General features: G+C 40.0%; 1 protein-coding gene across 1 annotated transcript in view; it reads right to left on the bottom strand.

The window, feature by feature from the left end:
- The window catches only part of LOC149784134 (uncharacterized), a 37,525-nt gene extending 17,264 nt beyond the window's left edge, over positions 1–20,261 (bottom strand). The window contains exons 1-6 of the mRNA XM_089932230.1: positions 19,999–20,261; positions 18,350–18,518; positions 17,240–17,402; positions 16,646–16,837; positions 16,013–16,145; positions 12,168–12,403 (exon numbers count right to left, since the gene is read on the bottom strand). Coding sequence (XP_089788356.1) covers positions 12,168–12,403; positions 16,013–16,145; positions 16,646–16,837; positions 17,240–17,402; positions 18,350–18,518; positions 19,999–20,215 — 1,110 coding nt within the window. The 5' untranslated portion in view covers positions 20,216–20,261. The remainder of the gene's footprint in view (positions 1–12,167; positions 12,404–16,012; positions 16,146–16,645; positions 16,838–17,239; positions 17,403–18,349; positions 18,519–19,998) is intronic.
- Between the last annotated feature and the right edge of the window lie 417 nt (positions 20,262–20,678).

Genomic DNA, 20,678 nt, shown 5'->3' on the forward strand with positions numbered 1-20,678 from the left:
TGGGTCGCTTAATCGCTGTGTTGGCAGCGTGGAATAAAAAACCGGGGCTGAACACGCCCGGGTTGAACACGCCCCGACATACCGCATGAACTCTTTCGGCGGGGCTAACCCGTATGAATCAAAATAGACGATCGCACGCGGATCAATCGCGTATGCAACCCAATGAGTTCCCGCTCCGGAGGACCCATCGAGGTTAATTATACCGGTTTCAATATTCCTTGGTGCCGCCGGTAATTGATCCCTCATGAAAACACCTCTGAAGTTTTTTATCGCTAACGCGTTTGCGGCGTCTATTAAATCAAAATTAGACATGGGAGTCATAGACTCAGGAGTCATTGACTCTCGAGTCAATAAACGGTTCCCGGTAGTCTTAGACCCTTTCCCGAATACCATGAATACGGGGTTCCCGGTAGTCTTAGACCCTTTCCGGCCACGGGTCGTTTTTTTTTGTAGCCTTTCCCGGTTGCCTTCTTCAATGCCATTCCCGCCGCGGTACCAACGGCTCCTAACGCCGCCGCCTTAGCCACTGCTGGGGCCGCCGCGGCAATCAACGCTGGAATCGCAGCTAACAGCGGAAATATCCCACCGGTCTTTTCCATGTTTTTGATTGCTGCGGCTGAAAAATCTATTTGAACACCCTTTTTATTCTTCATCGCATCATTGAAATGTTTTATTTGACGCGCCGTCAACGATATCTTATGATTACCACCCGCCATCTGCGACGGCTTCAGCGTTATTGTGGTCCCGCATTGTTTAGCCGACTTTGATCGTAATTTCTTGACTTGACCATCAGTCAACTCTACACTGACAACACTATACGACATTTTATTGTAAACGCGTTTGTGCTTTCAATTACATGTTTTCCACTGGCGCATCAACGATTCTCATTCGTCCACCAACACCTTCTAGCAGCATTGATTTATCGCTGAGAATGACAGCGACCGCTCTGTAATTAACATTACCCGGGGCTATACGAGCTCTGAAGTGTATATCAACGACGGATTGTCTCGTTAAATCAAGATGTTCCAACGAAAAGTAATAAATCGGATACAGGTTTTTAAAATCAAGTTGTGATATTTGCAAACCAGTGTCGACGTTTTGATCACGACCCATATATGACAGCAATCGATGATACACACGTGCGACATGGTTGTCACCGTAATTAAGCTGTATATCCTCGGATGGTTCCTGTTGTCCGTTTATTCTCAGCGAAACCTCCATGACTCCTAATCGATCAAATATCATATGGCTGCGTTCTTGACTGCCCAATCGTTCCCTATTCTGTAGCGCTATGAATATATGACGCGGGGCTGAAACACCCTGTTTTGATGCTAGGTGCCATGTAAACGTATCGGCGACGTTATCCTCTTTAGCATCAGTTGTTACCGTTAGCCAACTCAACAGCGATTTCCCTCCCTGTTCCATAAATGCTAACAATCGTGCTTCCGTGGTAACTGATGGAGTCAGCACCGGCATCCACAATGCCATTTTAGTTAAAATGACTTTACCGGCAGCGACGCCAGCAGCATGCCATATTGCATTGTTATCATCGCCCCTTCGCGTCAGCGCGATTGTATGCTTAGCCCCATAGACAACTTTTCTAACATTTCTGCAGAATCCAAATATGTGATGGAGTGGAATCGCGCATGAAAACTTTCGGCGTGGTCCTTGCAACATTCCTATTCGTGTTGCAAACCCTAGATTAAAATTATCGTTAGTACTTTTTATGATATTGAACTCAGCACCCGGTCTTGCTCTGCGGTCTGGGTTGGCTGCTTCAGCTTGATTATTAAATGCGGTATCTCTTTCCACCAGCACGTTAATGTACTGAATATGATCAGCGTTATCGGTGGAGTCCTTTGCGAACATTATAGATGGGCCCGCCGATCTTGTATAATCATCCGAGTATCTCGCCAACCCAATTATCGTCGTTGCAACATCAACCTCGCGTTCTATTGATTCAATTTCTCGCCCGTCAATAAGATATCTAGCGCTCTCAAATAACGCCATGATACCGTTGTTGACGAAGCCAACTCGAACACGATGGTCATCTGCGTATGGTGCATTATCGGCGGCATTTGTCACGAGTTCTCCCTCAATTTCGATAAACGCTTCACACGGCAAAAAATATTTACTGGTATCTTGGACTTGAAGTTCAATTCGCGATCGTAGGTCGGGTTGCGCTGCATAATAAGAATAATATTGATAATCACGGACAGAATCATCCCTGCGTACTGGGGCGTCCATATCAAACGCGGGATCAGCGGTACGCGCAAACATTCTATTATTTATCATGTTGATGTTTTCAATTGCGATTTTTTCGTCGTAAATTCTTTGAATTTAAACCACTCCCCGCTATCGCGTTCATGAGCGCGTTGGTTGCCGCATCGGCGGATGGCGAAGTCGTCGCCAACGACTGAGTCGTCGCCAACGACTCTAATTTTTCTTCCACGGCGTTATTTATTACTTTACTGACATTTGCAGGCATCACTGTCGTTGATGGCATTACCGGTGGTTTCTGTTTTTTTCTCCTGAATTTCACCAATGACATTAGTTTGTCCCGCGCGGCTGAAAACGCCCTTCCGGCAACATCTCCAATGGCACTAATACCCTTATCACGAATAACATCAATAGCCTTCATTCCTAATTGTTTGGCTAACGGCGCTACTTTTGGAGCCATTCTTGTAAATAACCCCGCAATGGTGCTACCGAGACCATCTCCATAGTACGCGCGGTAAATAGGCAATCGCGAGTTTACCACGTAGACGAGTACTGGTTTATCATGGTTGTAGTGTATGATCATCCTTATTAAAAACACCAGTTTTCCAATTAATCATCCACGAGTTCGTCTATGAGCGTTCGATATGTATTAATGTCCATAATACCGCCTGCAAATAACCGCTTGCAAATATCAGCGGCCTCATTGATTATTTCCGTAGAGTTATTTCCGGCTCGTTTTCCTCCAATTAGTACTTCCAGCCGTGATATATCACTGAGAACACTATTAGGGCAGGTAACGCCGTAGGATTCTTTACCAACAGGGTATCCTTTTCCTTTTTTTGGTGTTCTACTCTTAACTTTCTCGAGGAATTTATCGTAATCGGGATCACCACGATGTGGTAATGCTTCTCTATGTTTACTCGCTAAATACACTATTCTTGCCCAGTTCTCCGTCGAGGTTATTTTTTTCTTGTAACCTTCATTGATATACTCATCTCGAATGCTCTTAGTTGATGTTGTAGCAACAAAATTAACTAATTCTTCATCGTCGTCGATGTCTCTAATTTGATCTATTGCGGACTTTTTAAGAACATTACGGGGTATATTTCCCTCTTTCTTTTTTTCTTTCGGTGTTTCTTCGGGTGTTTCTTCGGGTATTTCTTCTTCTGGTTCTTTCGCAGTAGCACCTAATTCTTCCTCGTCGGCCATTGTAACATAAGGTTCTTGTGGTTCGGTTATAGCGAGTGGTGGTGGCCTCCGTGTTGTAGCAGCCGCTATTTTTGCAGGGAGTGTTTCTAAAGACCTTTTTGTTTGTTTTGTCTCTGCCGCTATCTTTTCAAGCGCACCAAGAACGGGTACAGTTGCCGCTGTAACATCCTTAGTCGCTTTAGTTACCGGGGCAAAGAGTTGTTCGCTTCCAACAGTAAAATCGGTTTGCATTTGTTGTCGCGTTTGAAGTTTCTCTCTCACCCTGTCTCGTAACGGTATAAACTTTTTAAGCGCTGCTAGCCGCTCTCTGGCTAGCCGAGTAGTAAGTGATTCACCTACCATTATTGTAAATTGATCCGCAATTTTCTAATTTTCCGCCGAGTGTACCATCGGGGGCTCCACGGAGTTTTCGTCTATAATCCTTCTAATGTTTTTGATCTTACTAGAAATCTCCCGGCGTCGTTCATAAACACGTCCGAGTTTTTTTCGTATTATTTCAACGGCAGTGAATAGTCCAATGAATGCATTTGCGTCATTGTGGTACAAGTTTTCATTGATCGTATGTTGTAATCGTTTTATAAAAAAATACTCGCGGGCCAGGGTAAAACGCCCCCGTTTCGACTGTTCGTTAATAATCTCATAATCGGATAATATTTTTTCACTGTCGAGACCATCAGATAATTCAATTCCTTGATTTTTTAATTTTGAAATCTCAGTTAATATATTATTGATGTCTTCGATATTCATTATTCTTATAAAACATCTTATTTCTAATATCAAAAATTTTAATAAAATTATTGGGGCCATTTTTGACCCCGTTTTTTGTATGGACAGTACAATGCCGTAGATCTCCACTCGAGTGTTGTGGCAGATTGCAGGCATACATGGACAGTACAATGCCGTAGATCTCCACTCGAGTGTTGTGGCAGATTACAGGCATATACATATACTTAATTAAGGACATTCACATCTTGGAACCCCAAAGCATACATCTCCGGGAGGGAGGCCTAGGGTGACAAACGTCATCGTAGACCGCCCAGAAGATATGCTTGGGGGACATCACTACATGTACTTAATTAAGGATGAATATATTTACAATGAAATGATTGATGGATGATGGGACGGCACAAGACAGCACAAACATAAAACGGCGGGGCGGAACTCTACGGCCAATTCAACCAATCAAAAGCAACCCAATTAAATTAACCCGGTTGCATGATTGTGAACAAAAGACAACCACACGCCCGGGTCAAGAGCGTGGGTTAGTTTTGATTAGTTGAATTGGCTTTCGAAAGCCCCAGGCTTATAACGAGTCATCTTGTATATAAAGTGACTAATACAGCGGCGTCAGTCACAAGGTGTGTGTTAATTTGAATTCCCTTGAATCGTTTGAATCCTTAAATACTTATTAATGGTGTTTCACGGCATTTAAATGAAACCAAATACTCAAATAAAACATTAAAAAAAAGAATACAGCTGTTAGATAATAGCGTGTATTTCATTAGTTTTCATCGTAAAATGATTAATTAATCGCAACATTAATTGGACTTCAAGGGACGCAACATTAATTAGACTTCAAGGGACGTAACTCCTGTCATGCGACGCTATCACAAAACGAGTTATCTCCCTTTGATGTTATACATGAAAATCGAATTCTATGACCCGTCTTTTTTGAGATCGCTGTTTGATATATTCGTTCTGCAACAAATTGTATTGAGGCGATACAAATGTCAAAATATTTTCCTGCCTCATTCATCGACTGAAATATTTTTTCCTCGTGAGTTGTTGTATCAAATGACTTTACGGGTTTTGCTTTCTTTGAGTATTTACCAGTTTGGCCTTTTTTACTATTTTCACTCTGAGAGATGGCTTGCAGATTACACAGTCTATTATTTTGATAATTAGAATCAATGTGATCAATAACGAGAGTATCTTTGATCAATCCGTGGAAACATTCATAGATGATTCTGTGACAGAGATATTTTTTCCCTCCAGCAGTAAACATTAAATACCCGTGATTGTTTTTCCATCCAACCGGCTTCTTCAGTCTACGATTTCTAACAATACCGTCGCGAGATGCCTCGTAATTGACGAGCAGGGGATGCGGCTGAAATTCTTGGTCCATTTGTATAATAATACTACTTGTCTAATTTATTATTTGGTTTAATTATGAATCTTTCAACGTAGTCTTGGGGGGTTTTGATGACGAAGTCGGCGGTGGGGTTGATGACGGCGTTTTTAATTCGCTTGTCATAATAGCGTTTTAGTTCCCTGTATCGCTTTCCGCCACAATTGATACACAACTGTGATTTTCCTCTTACACCGACGTGGCAAACCAAGCACGGGAGGGGGCCAAGAGAACCATTACGAACGCTTTGTAAATGATACCCGCAGAATTCACCTCTGCATGATTTATTGCACGGGGTTGTCGACCCAATCATCAACCATTTGCAGTGATTCATTATACTATATTCTTTCATTTAAATACTTGTTTTAATTATATGGATGAGTTCGAGAGATTGGCAGCAATTAAACCCCGGAAAAATATTAGGTTTAATCTCGATAGAGTCCTCAAGGACACACCAAAAGCGTTAATAAACGATAAAACCCTGTTGAGTAAAATACGCGATTGTATCAATGAATTCAAGCGTGATGGCGCATCTCACAGTTGGTCAACATTTCGAATTGATGGCATTGTTGATGCTACCATGAACGACAACCGCGCAGCAATGATAATATCACAACTTGACGGTAAAAGGTATTTCTTCAGAGTAAAATTCATTGTCCGGGTGGAATCAGGCGATTGGATCATGCGTGATAAATTTGAACCAGTTCTCAGCGACAAGAAAACAGTCACTGTCAGCCGCGACTCCAAGCCGGGGTTGTTAACCGGAATTGACAAACCATACTATGAACGAGCGTATCCTGAAACAGCAGTTGTTTATGGAATATACCCGTTAAATAAGAAACCTGATATCGGAAAACTGAAACCGATGAAACAGTCAACTGGGATAAATTGTGTAGCAGAACGAATAATAGAGCATTTTACAAATGCATGTCGAGGAAACAAATTGACTGATTTACGACGTAGCAAAATCAACCAGTGGGAACTAACCGTAAAAGAGCGTGGAGCAACCATCAGCGACATAGCGAGATTAGAAACATCGCTGAGATTTCCAATAACCGTTACAACGATAACCGGTGAAGTATTATACGAATCGAAGTATAAATCGAAGGGAGCCCCAATCAAAATTATTGATCATAACGAACACGCATGGACGCCCGTGATCACAATATTTCCACGGGATAGAACAGTAAAGTATATCCCCGAAGAATTCCTGGGAGAACAATTCTCCAAGGACGGTTTTCTCGCGGAGAGGAAACTATTTGATGCTATTGCCTACTTGTGTAAAAACGACCCTGTATCAATGTGGTTACTTCGCAGCGCTGAAAACGATGCGGATACCTTTGATCAGTTTGTAAGACCAAACGGTGAATTATATCGCACTGAAGCATTTCACAACAGGATGAAAAAAACCGCCATAGAATTTGAGGAGCATGATGAACAACTGCTAACAAATTGTTTTACGATTCCATCGGTTGTAGCTCATGTTGCAGCAAGGAAAAATGCGTGGAGACCAACGCGCAGGGAATTTCTACCGGATGTACAATCCAGTTGTTTGGAATACTATCACGGTGGACTATGGAACACTGAATACAACCGCGACGCTATGATCTCGGTTGATATGGTTGCCTGTTATCCAGCGAGTTTTCTCGGGTATGGATCCGCCGCTGAGTACTTTAGACGATTTGGACACCCCAGTCATGAAATGATTCGTGTTGCTATTAATGGACCACTGCCTGATTTTGATTTAACCGGATTCGCTCGCATAGTATCATTTGAATTCGCGGCAGGACTCCATCGCTGTTGCTATATTTGGATCGGTAGACACATGGCTGAAAAGAGATGGCTGCCAATAGCGCTGCTACGGTATATGATTGATTGTAGCATGCTAGTTTCGTTGATTGTCAGTGACGCGATTATATCATACCGGGCACAGACTGAAGTCTGGTTACCAGAACCGGAGCGTCTAGATAGCATAATTGACGAGTCCAGAAAAAACATTGATGCCGACGAGGAATATATCATCGAATGGTCCAGGAGGATATTTAACCAACGAAACCGCGAGGCAAAAGATCTCGGTAGAAGAATAATTGGTAAGTTCACACAAGGTGGAAAAAACCACGACTACAAACGATATTGCTCACGGCTGATTATAGATGACGCAGAATATGATTTCGTAATCAAGGACACAGTGGCAAAAAATAGATACGTGAACTGCAAAACAGCTTTCTTGTCCAATGGAACGAGGTTGGGTACAGTTGTTACCTACAGCGATGGAGACAGCCCGGCGTATCCACATTTGAGGGCGTCTATGCTGGGATATGCCGCTATCAATTTATTCTCGATGATAAATAGATTCCCCGATACCGCGGTTAGAGTAGCCGTTGATTCGTTTTATGTTGACGTAGCGTATAAAGGAAACGTAGCCGAGTTTACTAGTCCGGACGAGAGTTGGGGTACATGGAGAATTAAAAATGAAATACGACGCGATTATTCCCCGTCAGCAGATGTCACCGTTGAGAACAACTACTTACGCGGTGATAAATTGTCAGAATGGTCTAATGCACCATCGTGTTCTGATCCAATTTGTAGACACAAGACGGTTTATTTAAGCGGCTGTGGCGGGTCAGGAAAGACGACTCGGGCAATTGAATTATTTCGAACGCGGGCAAGTATAATCGTGCTTACACCGACCCATAGACTAGCGCGAGAGATAAAACAACGAAATGTTGACGCCGTTACTTATCACAGCTTTTTTCGATACAGCGGCGGTGAGTGGACTCCTGATCGAATGGGTGAAAAATTTATTCCCGACATTATCATCTGGGATGAGATATGTACTGTTTCGTTAGATACTTTACAAATGTTTCTTGAGTGGTTGCTGCGCGCGAATACAGCGGTAATCATGTGTGGGGACCATGGCCAACCACCACCATTTGTCGGCGAGGGTCCACATGATTGGTTAAGGGGTTTTGTGGACTATTATGAAGAAACCGATACTGATTACCGAGCACTTGATGAACAACTGCGCGAGGTTAAGAAATTAATCAGATTACAGCCGGATAGAATTCAATGTGAAATAATTCGCGAGGTGATTCCGGAAACGCCGTTAAATGAATTCTGGGAAACATGGAGACCAAACGATTTGATTGTAGCGAGTAGAAAGATAGTCAGAGACACACTTCAGCGGAAGTTGTTTACGTTGCATAAGGAAAAGTTTCCAACGCGTCCAGTGCCGTTATGTTATAGACCCGCGGACACACGGCGGCAGAACATTGAAGTTGAAATTCCAGGTCGGACAGAAAAACAAATTCTCGTGCTGAATGATATCGTGCTCGTTGATATCAGCGTCGTCGAGGACGCGCTACGTGCTGATAAATCCCCGTGGACGCTAGGATACGCAACAACAATACATTCCTCGCAGGGACTAACCATCACGGACACAATTGTTTGGATAGTTGATAATCGCATCGAATGGTCGAATCTAGTCTATCTTGCAGTGTCCAGAGTACGAAGGATAAATCAGCTTCGAAGAATTGTTATTGACGAAGCCACCGACGAAGCCGGCGGCAAAGTCACCATCGATGCAAGCGTCATTGATAGAAAACTCTCGGGTTACCGCCAACAGGATAAAAAAAAACAGCGGCGTTTTGATATTGATGCCGAATTAATAATCTCGCTACGACAACAACAGAATAATCACTGCGCGAGTTGCAATTGTATAATGAGTTGGCGTTATTCGGATAAAGACACTCGCCAATTTACCGTGGATAGGATCGATAACAGTCTCGGTCATGTCAAAAACAATGTGAGGTTGACCTGTCTTGAGTGTAATAGACGCAACGGCGCTAGTTAAGACCACGCGGGGGTAATTGAGTATCGTTAGGTATCACTTGTAGTTGCTCGCGTGTAAATCCGCGCTGAGGAGCAGTTGAATCCAGTCTATAGGTCGGTGGTCTACCAGTTGATCGTGTTATCGTTGATATGTTATGTGTGGTAACACTCCAAATAGGATCGGTAGCCCTTTTTTTACCGCCTTCAAGCTCTCCTGGTTCATATAGATATCTAACAGTGACATCGCCAAGAATCGGCTTAGAAACGCTATTTATTTTTAATTTTCCGGGTATATACTCGTATTTAATCGCGTCGCTGGGCTTCATGTTGATTACTCGGGTAATCTCGTTATTTAACGCTGCAATTACACCTGGCAACCTTTTAACCCATTCACGAGATCGTTTTTCTTGGATGAATTCCTTCGCGTATTGATATCCAAATAACCGTTCAGCGAGAGTCCGATTGAATCGTTCAACAATTGCCTGATCACGATGTAGCGCAGTATGACCTCGTCGTATCGCGACGCTATGATGTTTCAGCGTTGATAAAACAGCGCCGCGAAATTCACTACCAGGATCAACTTGTAATAGATTTGGCCAGCGCAGAGGACCTCTTCGATAAATCCGCTCAAACGCATCGGCTACTTCAGTTGCTGACTTTGTTTTCAACGGTTCCGCTTGTTTGTATCGACTCGCAACATCAACTACGGTTAGCGCGTATTTGTAACCGTTGTCATGCGGCAGAAATAGTATATCAGCCTGATGAACTTCATTAGGTACGCTGACATCAAAGCGCGAGAAGTTGATTTGTTTAGGCGGTGGTAGATAGATTTGCCATATAGCCTGTTTGGATAACCAATTAGCCGCAGTGGTCTTTGTTACCTTTGCAGCGCTTGCAAGCTTACCAATTGCGGCCTTCCCCTTCCAGTATCCTCTCGGAGAATAATAGATGGAATCCATCGTTTTTCTTGGATGATTGTTATTAATTACCAGCGCCAATCATTAATTTACCTTTCATAGCCGATTTTACCAACCATGAGGCCAATTTTTCTTTGACGGATTTATCAGGAATAGCATTTAGCGCGTGAATTAATTTTACATCCGCGATATGACGCTGTTGCAGATCGCTACTTTTGTAAGCAACATCATGAGCATGACACGCCTTATCGATAGCGTTTATTGGATACTCACCGGGATTGGGCTGATTTTGATCATCGAGTCTAGTATCTAATCGTGTTCCGGGGCCACAGTAGTTATATCCTGGGAGGTGTTTTTCTCCTGGATACTTTGCCCACGGTGTTCCGGGGAGTTTTGCCAATTTGGCTGCGATGTCACCTCCTCGCTTTTTTTTAAAACATCTCCGGGTCTAATAGAAATAAATCTAAATTTCTTTGTACCGCATTGTACACACTTACCAGTAAGCGCCGATCTGTTATTTCTTGTCGTAACGGTTGTCATATCATTTGTGCCAGTACGCACTCTACACTTCACACAATATAGATCCATAATTTATGTATAGAGATATGAATATAATTGATTTTTCGGCGACTAAAACAAGAGAACCAGTTAAGCATGTTGCAGCGTTACCAAACTCGATCCGGATGATTATCATCGGACCATCTGGATCCGGCAAGACGCAATTGTTACTCAATTTAATAATGAGATGGATGAAGTGGGATAAGTTGTATTTGGTTGCTCCTAGCGTAGATGATCAACGATGCTACGAGGTGTTGAAAGATTTCAACGAGAATGCATCAGCGATCGCTAAAAAGAATGTTATTGAGTTTATTACGGATATCAATGATGCACCGGGTATTGATGATATTGATGGCGACGTTAACAATCTAGTCGTGTACGATGATGTTATGTTAGACAATCAAAAGAACCCAGCTAGGATATTTTCCAGAGGCAGGCATAAAAACACTGACGTGATATATGTCACTCAACGATACACTCAGATTCCAAAAGTAATCAGAGATAACTGCAATATTCTTGCTGTATTCAACGGCGTTGATACACACACGCTACGAAATATTTGGCAGACATGGTGCGGCGGTGACATGGACTTTAATGTTTTTCGAAACTTTTTTAGTCATGCTCAGTCGACCCCACATGGATTCATAACGATAAATTTACATGATCCTCGGACACGATATCGTATCGGACTTGACCAAATATTCGGTTAGTTGTAAATAATTTTCATTGTAAATAACCTCTTAGCAGCAGAGGGGGCAATGACATCGACGCGGTCGTCGACGTGCTTACCGGACGCTGACGACGCTGGGGATCGGCGCGCAGAAGGTGTTAATTAAACCAAATGACGACGCGACGATCCCCCAGCGTCGTCGTCGTTTTTTTTTTACCAGGCGCTGACGACGCTGGATCCGCTGAGTGCAGAAGGTATTAATTAAGCAAAATAACGATTGGACAAAATGTCCGATTCGCCCCCTCTGCTGCTGGACTCGTTACTTAATCAATCATATATAAACAGTGATATCAGAATGTACATAATGTTAACAAAAAATGTGCACTCCTAATTAGACTGTTTACCACAGAGTTAGCGCATTCGTTGAATTTTGTATTCAATATTTATTTTGCATTATTAAAAAATTGGGCAAAACGTTTACTGAAATGTAACCGAGAATATTAATGAAATAATTGTATAATGTGCTTGAAAGAACAATGTTGATGTACTTAAAAAAAATGATTAATTGTAAAATCAAATGGAATAAATAAATAAACATAATAAATGAACCCAGAGGAAAATAAAACATGAATACCCGACTTCCATTGGTATAGGTCCAGACAAATTTTACATCAGCGAGAGAGAGGACCGGTTTGCTAGTTTTCTCCTCCTTTTCTTCTTTCTCCTTCTTGGGATCCCTTTTCTTTCTTTTCTTTTTGTCGTCCTCGACCTGGGCATTAGAGCAGTCAGACGAATCAAATTCTATGGAGGGGGCGAAATGCACTGTGAAGGATACGCTTCTCCCATATGACCGCACATGGTGTAAATATCCTGAAGCATAAAGGAAAGGGGGCCGTTATGCACGATATAATCAGAATGAAATTCTCCAATCACGAAGAATGAATCGTTAGAACTGTCCAATCACAATGAACGGATCACTAGAACTGTCCAATCACAATGAACGGATCACTGGAACTGTCCAATCACAATGAGCGGATCGTTAGAACTGTCCAATCTCAATGGATAGATCGTAAGAACTGTCCAATCATGATGGATTGATCGTGAAAACTGTCCTATCACATGTGACGGACTGTTAGAACTGTATACTCACAATGGACTGCTCCTTAGTGATGTTCACGTAAATGACAGACAAATTTATCAGTGTGATAATCACGTGATTGCATAAACAGTCACGCCAAGACAGCGATAGCATTGATCACCAGGAAGTTGCATGTTGTCATATGTTAATGCTTGACTGACAGATGGGTGGAGTCAGGGACCATCTGTTCGACAGCGAGATTATTGGTTTGGGAAAGGTCTGCATTTTTGATTAAGACAAAGAGTTCATTCCATCCGTAACATTCCCTTCAAATGGCCTAGTATTTAGAACGTCCACCTCGGATGCGGAAGGTCGCGGGATCGAACCCCGGCCGAGTCATACCAAAGACTTTCAAAAATGGTACTAACTTCTGCCTCGCTAGGCGCTCAGCATTAAGAGGTTAGTGTTGGGACTGGTCGGCCTGGTGCCAGAATAATGCGACTATGTTGGACATCATATTACATGTATGCGTCATGATGTTCCAGTGCTAGACAGCACTATAAATTGCCACGGTGCAAATTGTTAAAGCCCCGTAAAAACAAATCCAAATCACACACTCACACCCACCTATTTGTCTTGAGTATGCCTGATATAAGGGTATACTAATGAATCGTATAAATGTGAATATGTAATTTGTAATCCGGTAAAATCGACATTTACTTTACGCTAAAATAAAGACCTTTCGATATTAACTCTTCCATATTCAATTTGATCCTCACCATCAAAGTACTATGGGTGGCCGAATGGTCTAAGGCGCTCGCCTTTACAGCTCATTCACACATCTCACGTCAGTCCGCGTGAGGAGTCTCGGGGCTCGTCCAGCGTGTGAATGTGATAAAACTTCCGGAGAGTCTTTGGTTCTTCCCCGGGGTCTGGAACCGACATATACTGGCCGCATGTCATGCTCCGCAACTTAGCGTTAAAACTCACAAAGCAAAACTAAATCTCGCCATCAATTATTTGTGGCAGGTTAGCAAGACCTTCTAATAAGTATACAGTTTTAGCACAGAAATGAGTCAGTTTTTGATGAATTTCTTTGCCATGACACTTCACATTTCGATTGGCTATTGTGAAATAATTCTTAATCCAGCTTCAGTGAAACATGTGTACAAAAAAATAAATTAAAAAGACATTTTAAACAAATCAAAGTAATATGTGATTAGATGAACGTGGTGCAGTAAAAGGAACGAGAAGAAAAATAACGAAATCAGTGTTGTATTTCTATCACAACGAAATATAAACCAATGTAACTTGCGAGACAAACCCCCTAATTCCGTCCCTTTTATACAGAATTCGGACGTGAATACTAGTCTCAGGTCATAAATGTCTAAAGACTTTTCTGATAATTTGGTTTTAAATGTTCATTTGCGAGTCTGTATAGACGGCTTTCAGTGTTAGTGGGATTTTTTAGGATATAATGTGTATCAATCTTTGATAATTAGGCTAACGCACAAATATTATTTTTGAAGATGGTTGATATAGATGTCTAAGTTTTTATAAATGTATGAGTAGTACTTCTTCAACAAATGATACATAAATAAACAAACATCAATTTGTTCAATAATAACACCAAGATGTTAAAAAATAACCCCAATATGTAAAATAATAACACCAAGATATTAAAAACTAACGACATCAAAATCATGCATTAGAATTAAGTGTGGCCCAAGCACTAGCTCTAACAAATATGTTCTTCATTCTGTTATTTTCACAAGAAAAACTTGAGTTCGATCAAAGTTATCCAATACAATAATGACTATATTTGTATATTAAGTTATTCTCATCTGCAGTCAAAATTCAAGCTAAGCATGGCATTTCATCTGCATGTGTATGCAAGTATATAAATTGAAATTAGGGTTCCTTTACATGCATACATACATCTGAAAGTATCTGTCGGTTTTTAGAAGGAAAACTTAACATTAAAAACAGGATTATTGACGTAAGCATGCATGCAAGTTTACACTGAAAGGCAGAATCAAAAAGAACACTTAAGTTTGTTACTCAAAAAGCGCTAAATACAGCATCAGCAACAACATCGAGTATTAAGGGTGATTGCATCACGTAACATGCAAGAACCGGTAACTTTGTAACGGTTAGTTATAAACGTTCCGTGAGATTTTAATACAGTGTTCACAGTACCAATGATACAAAGTTTCAATAGCCTGTCAAGATTTGTATGGTACAGTTATAAACGATGAATTAACCACGTGTAATGCATTTAATGCTTTGTTTATTTTGATTTCTTTCTTCATGTTTTATAAAGCCTATTAATAAGGGTCTAAAAAAAAAACATATTTAATATTAAAATGTCCGAAGACAGCTTCTCCTCAACCGTTCTCTATCATTTTGTGGGTTGGAAAGGCAGCAGACTAATCGACCAAGAAAGAAACATATGGATGGGCAATGAATAAATGCCTCTGTGGTAAGTCTCCCCCCCCCCCCACATCTCTCTCTCTCTCTCTCTCTCTCTCAAATCTGTTTTAAAAACAATCGTAACGGACTTTCGTTTGTGTCATGTAACAATGTATGTCTGGACCAAAGAATGATGATGGAACAATGTAGTCAGCGAAGCAACGGAAATGGGAAAGTTAGAAATATAGGACAGAAACGATTGTATGGTTGGTAGCAATTGTTTGGTTGGTAGCAATGTTAACTGAATTATAATAATGGCTTAGATGAACTCTAACTTCATTTAAATGTTTGAATTACCTCTTGCCGGTTTCTTATTACGCTTAGTTTATATTTATAACTCGTTTAAATATGTTAGCCTCTTCGTAAAAGCCAGCGCGTTCTATGGTCAAATAGTTAACAATGCTGTGTTTGTAGTGTTCTACTTCATTTAAGCCAATTCTTTAAATCATAAGTTTGTCTTTTATTTATTTAATCAATATGAATGAATAGAGGTTCAAATACGAATTTCGAAAAGAAGCAACTTATCAACTTGACAAAGAAATTGCGATTATTCGGTAAAGGTTAAGCACTATATTTTGTGGTAGACACACTGGACAGAACTGTGAAGAGTGTATCCATTCCGTCAATTCGCAGTTGCTTGCAGTCAGTCTTAACTACGGTGGAAATGCAAGTATGTGTATTTGTATGTGATATAAATAAAACATGTATAGTTCAGTATGTATGCTGTATCTTTGATAAACCACTCGCTGTATCAGTGTTTTCTTTAAAAGGAAATTCGGCAAGCCTCGTTTCGTTTGAATGAAAAATTTACACATATCGTGGTATATGAATGATAGAGCGTACACACACACACACACATACACACACACAAACACATGTGTGTGTGTGTGTGTGTGTGTGTGTGTGTGTGTGTGTTCAACTTAAAGTACCTGCAGGGACAAAGATACAGTCTCCTTGCATAAGTGTGGCCCAAGTCCACGGCGTCTTGGATATTTTCGGATACTTGAAGACGTTGATCATCTCCATATCCAGTGGTGAATATCCAGCTCCAGAATTGGGATACTGAAAATGCATAGATATGTGACAACGGATTTTAAACCTTAAATGATTTTCTGTGATTCATTTGACTAAATTTTTTTCAAGACCACAACGAGGCCTACTATTTTATAATAAATATGCACTCATTTTAGACTCTTAGATTTGGAAATCAGGAATGCATTTGTACTTCATCACCTACGTGCTAATTTATCTTCTGACGTATCAACCCTACCTGTCCATCTGCCTACCCTTACTTGTATGCTCACCTACCTAGTATCCAGCTACCATGTCAACCAGTCCTGCTAGAAACCTGAAAACCTATTTACATTCTTACTCTCCTAAAGGGTGATCAGGTTGTAAGGCATATTTCGATCAAAGACAAGTATCTGATTGATTACCGATAGGAAATGCTGACGTTTCTTTTTACAAAATAAAGACAATATGAGGAAATAGCGAGTCGATGAATCGTTTTTTTTACAGATTCGAATGTGATAGGGAAAAATGAAGAGAGAGAGAGTATTTACCGTTTCCCTAAAGTCAAAGATGTCTTTGTGTTTGCTTTCTATGAGGATGAAGTCCTTCCTGCCGAAGAGAACGCAGTGTACGTTATGATCGTCATGGCTATGGAGGAGAGAGTTGGTTCCGCCACTACTCATCCACAGCTCAGCTTCCACAAGACGGTCCTTAAATGTCCCGCAGGACAGAATGGATGGTAGCTGTCGGGGAAAAATATTTCGACTCAGAATTGCAGTATTGATTGGGTTCAGAAAGAGTAACCGATTATCATTACTCGACCTAATTACCTATTTACATACATTCTCTATATGTATTGTGTATGTTTGTATGTCTAATGCAGTTACAGCTTGAATTTAAATGTTTTTTCTACCAATCTATCTGCCCAGAAACCATATCTGTGTTTCTTTGTCTGTCTGATGGTGTACTATTTCTATCTTAATAAAGTGCCTAATTTCATATTCACCTATGTGTAGTGCCCCGAATAAATGTGCAACTGTATATACGAATTATTCTCCTTGATAATGGCATTTACATACCTTCATAGAATTTATGTAATAGCAAAAATTTTTGAAAAATCATTGCAGTTTTACACCAAAACTTACAGGAAAGTCTGCCATCATTTCATGGGGGACCGTGTTAGTCAAGTACCAGTTTTCGTACATATAGTCCAGCAGGAAGTTTTTGAATTGCATCTTTCTCTTGTCACTTGAAATGGTGAATTTGACCTGCTTCTTCACATCTATCGTCATATTCAATTTCCCATAACTGCAAAACATGCACGATATATATATATATATATATATATATATATATATATATATATATATATATATATATATATATATATATAGAGAGAGAGAGAGAGAGAGAGAGAGAGAGAGAGATAACATATATATATATATATATATATATATATATATATATATATATATATATATAGAGAGAGAGAGAGAGAGAGAGAGATATTTAAAGACATACAGAGATATAAATAGACAGACAGACAGACATGTAGATAGATAGATAGATAGAACGACATACAGAGAGATAACTAGACAGATAGATAGATAGATATATAGATAGATAGAATCCATTTTAATGTTTTCTTTTATGAAAATACAATAAGGTTCATAAGCCAATATTATTACAAAATTCAGAACAAGCCATTTATTGTATAAGAAGACATTGGCCAGATTTTAGTACATGAATATAGCGATTTTTAAGGAAATGTGGGAATTATCCGAATGACAATACCACCATGCCCCAGGCAAAAAGATGGATCACTTTCTCAGTTTGAAAGGGATTGGAAAGTATGTTAAGTGATTTTTGAAAAGCAGCAAGTATTCGTCAAGATGATGGAGTTGGCATATCATTTATTCCTTGATTATGCCCCAACTACCCCAAAAACATGATAGGTTAATTGTATGTCCTAAGGGAGACAACTGACGTCAGACTTCTTCAAATGTTTACACATAAGTTGAGCTGCATAAGCCAATACCTTTTTGTGTATTCTTTAAAATTCTGATCACTTAATGGATAATTGTTTCATTAATTAATGAAACAACTAACTTGTAAATATTCAAATATGATCACATGATATATATGTTAAATATTGATTTTCTGAATTATTTTTTTATGGATATAATTTAAATGTAGTGAAAATGACATATTGTATCTAAAATGGAATAAAAAGAACAAATCATCTTAAAACTTACTTATTTGTCAGATTTGCATCTTCTTCCCACTCGTTAAGAACTTTTGCATTCTGTAGAGCGTTCCTGAGAACGACAGTCCTAGATGTCTTCACGTACCTCAAGTAGAAGGTGTGAGCAGACGGCATATCTTTTTCCTCTCTCACTTTTCCATCCGGTTTCTTCTGCCATCCTGGGAAATTAGTTTCGAAGTTAACATTTACTGACTTTTTTTTAAAAACAAATGCCATATTTTTTAATGTGTATCATACCACGTGATCATATGGCAGTATAATTCGGCGTACCACCTGATCAAGAAGCAGTAAAATTCGGCATATCACGTGATCATGTAGCAGTAGAATTCGACATATCACGTGATCATGTAGCAGTATAATTCGGCAATGTAAAATACTATATTGGCCATATCAATAAGTGGGCTGCTGTAGTTCACTTTTTAGAGCGTCAGGCTCGTAATATAAGAGTCGCGGATTCGATACCCGCCAATGCCAGCTCGGCTCGGCTTGGGTGTGATTTCTTGGGAAAGGCGCTTAGCTCCCATTTCCTCCGCATGATACAGCTAGTATTATAACAAAAGTGCCAATAAAACCAATCCCGCCAAATATATGAGTGATAAACAGGCTTGCATTCGGCACATAAAATAAAGTGCACAATGATAAGAAATGCGATATGGTACTTTCTTACGGAAAACTTGTATTATTTTACCTCTTTCAACCATATCGTATGTAAAGAAAGCATACAATAGCTCCCCATTTCAAAACCTGTTTAAACAGTGTCTGGCATCAATGCCCACTAAAATATAAGCAAACAAATATAAGAATCGCAAATACTAGCTACAATGAGCGCGTTTTTTTTAATAAAAAAAATAATGTTAAGAAATTTTTTCCAAGAAAGAAATAAAGAAAGGTAAATGAAATGTGATTAACTTTTCTCAAAGTTTAAAACTGCTTAACTATTCCCAACCCACTTTACAGACATAATAGTTTCCAGAATTGAATCAATAGTCAGCACTTCTAAAATAAACGGAATATGTTCCCGATTTTACTGGGTATTTTGGGCGTAGAACGGGTTAGGTAGTAACGGTGCATATAGGTGAGAGAGAGAGAGAGAGAGAGAGAGAGAGAGAGAGAGAGAGAGAACATTCTCAAAATCCTTTGTTGATGTAATATAAAAATAATTTAGGGCGTAGAAAGGGTTAGACAGTAACAGTACATATAGGTTGAGGGGGGGGGGGAGGGGAGGTGAAAATTCTCAAAGTCCTTTGTTGGTGTAATATCAGAATAGTAAGTGTTTTATATGTTCTTGCCTTTTTAGTATAGCTTGAGGTAAGGAACAAAAAGTCAGGCAAGCTAAGAGAGCACGAAATCACTCAGACGCAAAAAAAAGGTATTGTTTCCTGGCTGAAACAGACAGTAACGCAATAGTAAGACAGGTAAATGGACATCCATATAAACAGCAGACGGACAGACAAGAAAAATTAGACGAGTAGATAGAGACTAAATGAGGTTAAAAAAATGTACATAAATATTTAGAAAAGTCATGTGTACCTGTAATGTGTCCCTGAAACAGACCAATAGACAAATAAATGGACGTCATAAAGAGAAACAGACAGACGGACGAAGGCCTTAAAGATGTAAGTATAAACATGTACTTACCCAATGGCCTCAGATGACCGTCAGGTATACCTGGCACAGATTTGATATTGACAGGTGGGAATACAGCATTTAAACTCTGGTCCTTGACAAAACTAGTTTTACTTTCCACAAGATAAAAAGTTTGACAAACCAACACAAACAAAATTGAACTTCTTGTCATTTTAAATTTTATGCTCTCGCAGTTTTTGGTACAGAATTTTCTAAGCAATTTTAGCATATCCTAGTCCTCGTCACAAACGACCACGCTGTGCCACGTTGCGCATATCAACTTTAATTCAGCTTTAACAAAAGATGAGATTTAGTTTTATCAATATAGTCATTGATTTTGCGGCGCAACAGATTGAACTTCAGGCATGCGGAGGATCAAAGGTCACATCCGCCGACCTCTAACCCGAAGTATTGATCTCGACTTTGCATGCATTTACTATCGGTGTGAATGAGCAATGCGAGTGAACCTTCTTCTTATGATTGTGGGGGAAAATATGCTGTTTCGTATCTATTATATAAAATTGAATTAAGGGAAGTGTGAAAAATGCATCATTGTATCAGTTCTTAGTATAATTATACTTTTCATGCCCAGATTTTATTTTTATACACCCCCATCACTGCTTGCCGCGGAGAATGTTGATTTGGTCTTGTCCGTACTTCCATATGTTCGTTCGCCCGTGTCCAGAAGATTG

The sequence above is a fragment of the Sinohyriopsis cumingii genome, chromosome 14 (genome assembly GCF_028554795.1).
Source record: "Sinohyriopsis cumingii isolate HCF-2022 chromosome 14, ASM2855479v2, whole genome shotgun sequence".
NCBI classification, from domain to species: domain Eukaryota; kingdom Metazoa; phylum Mollusca; class Bivalvia; order Unionida; family Unionidae; genus Sinohyriopsis; species Sinohyriopsis cumingii.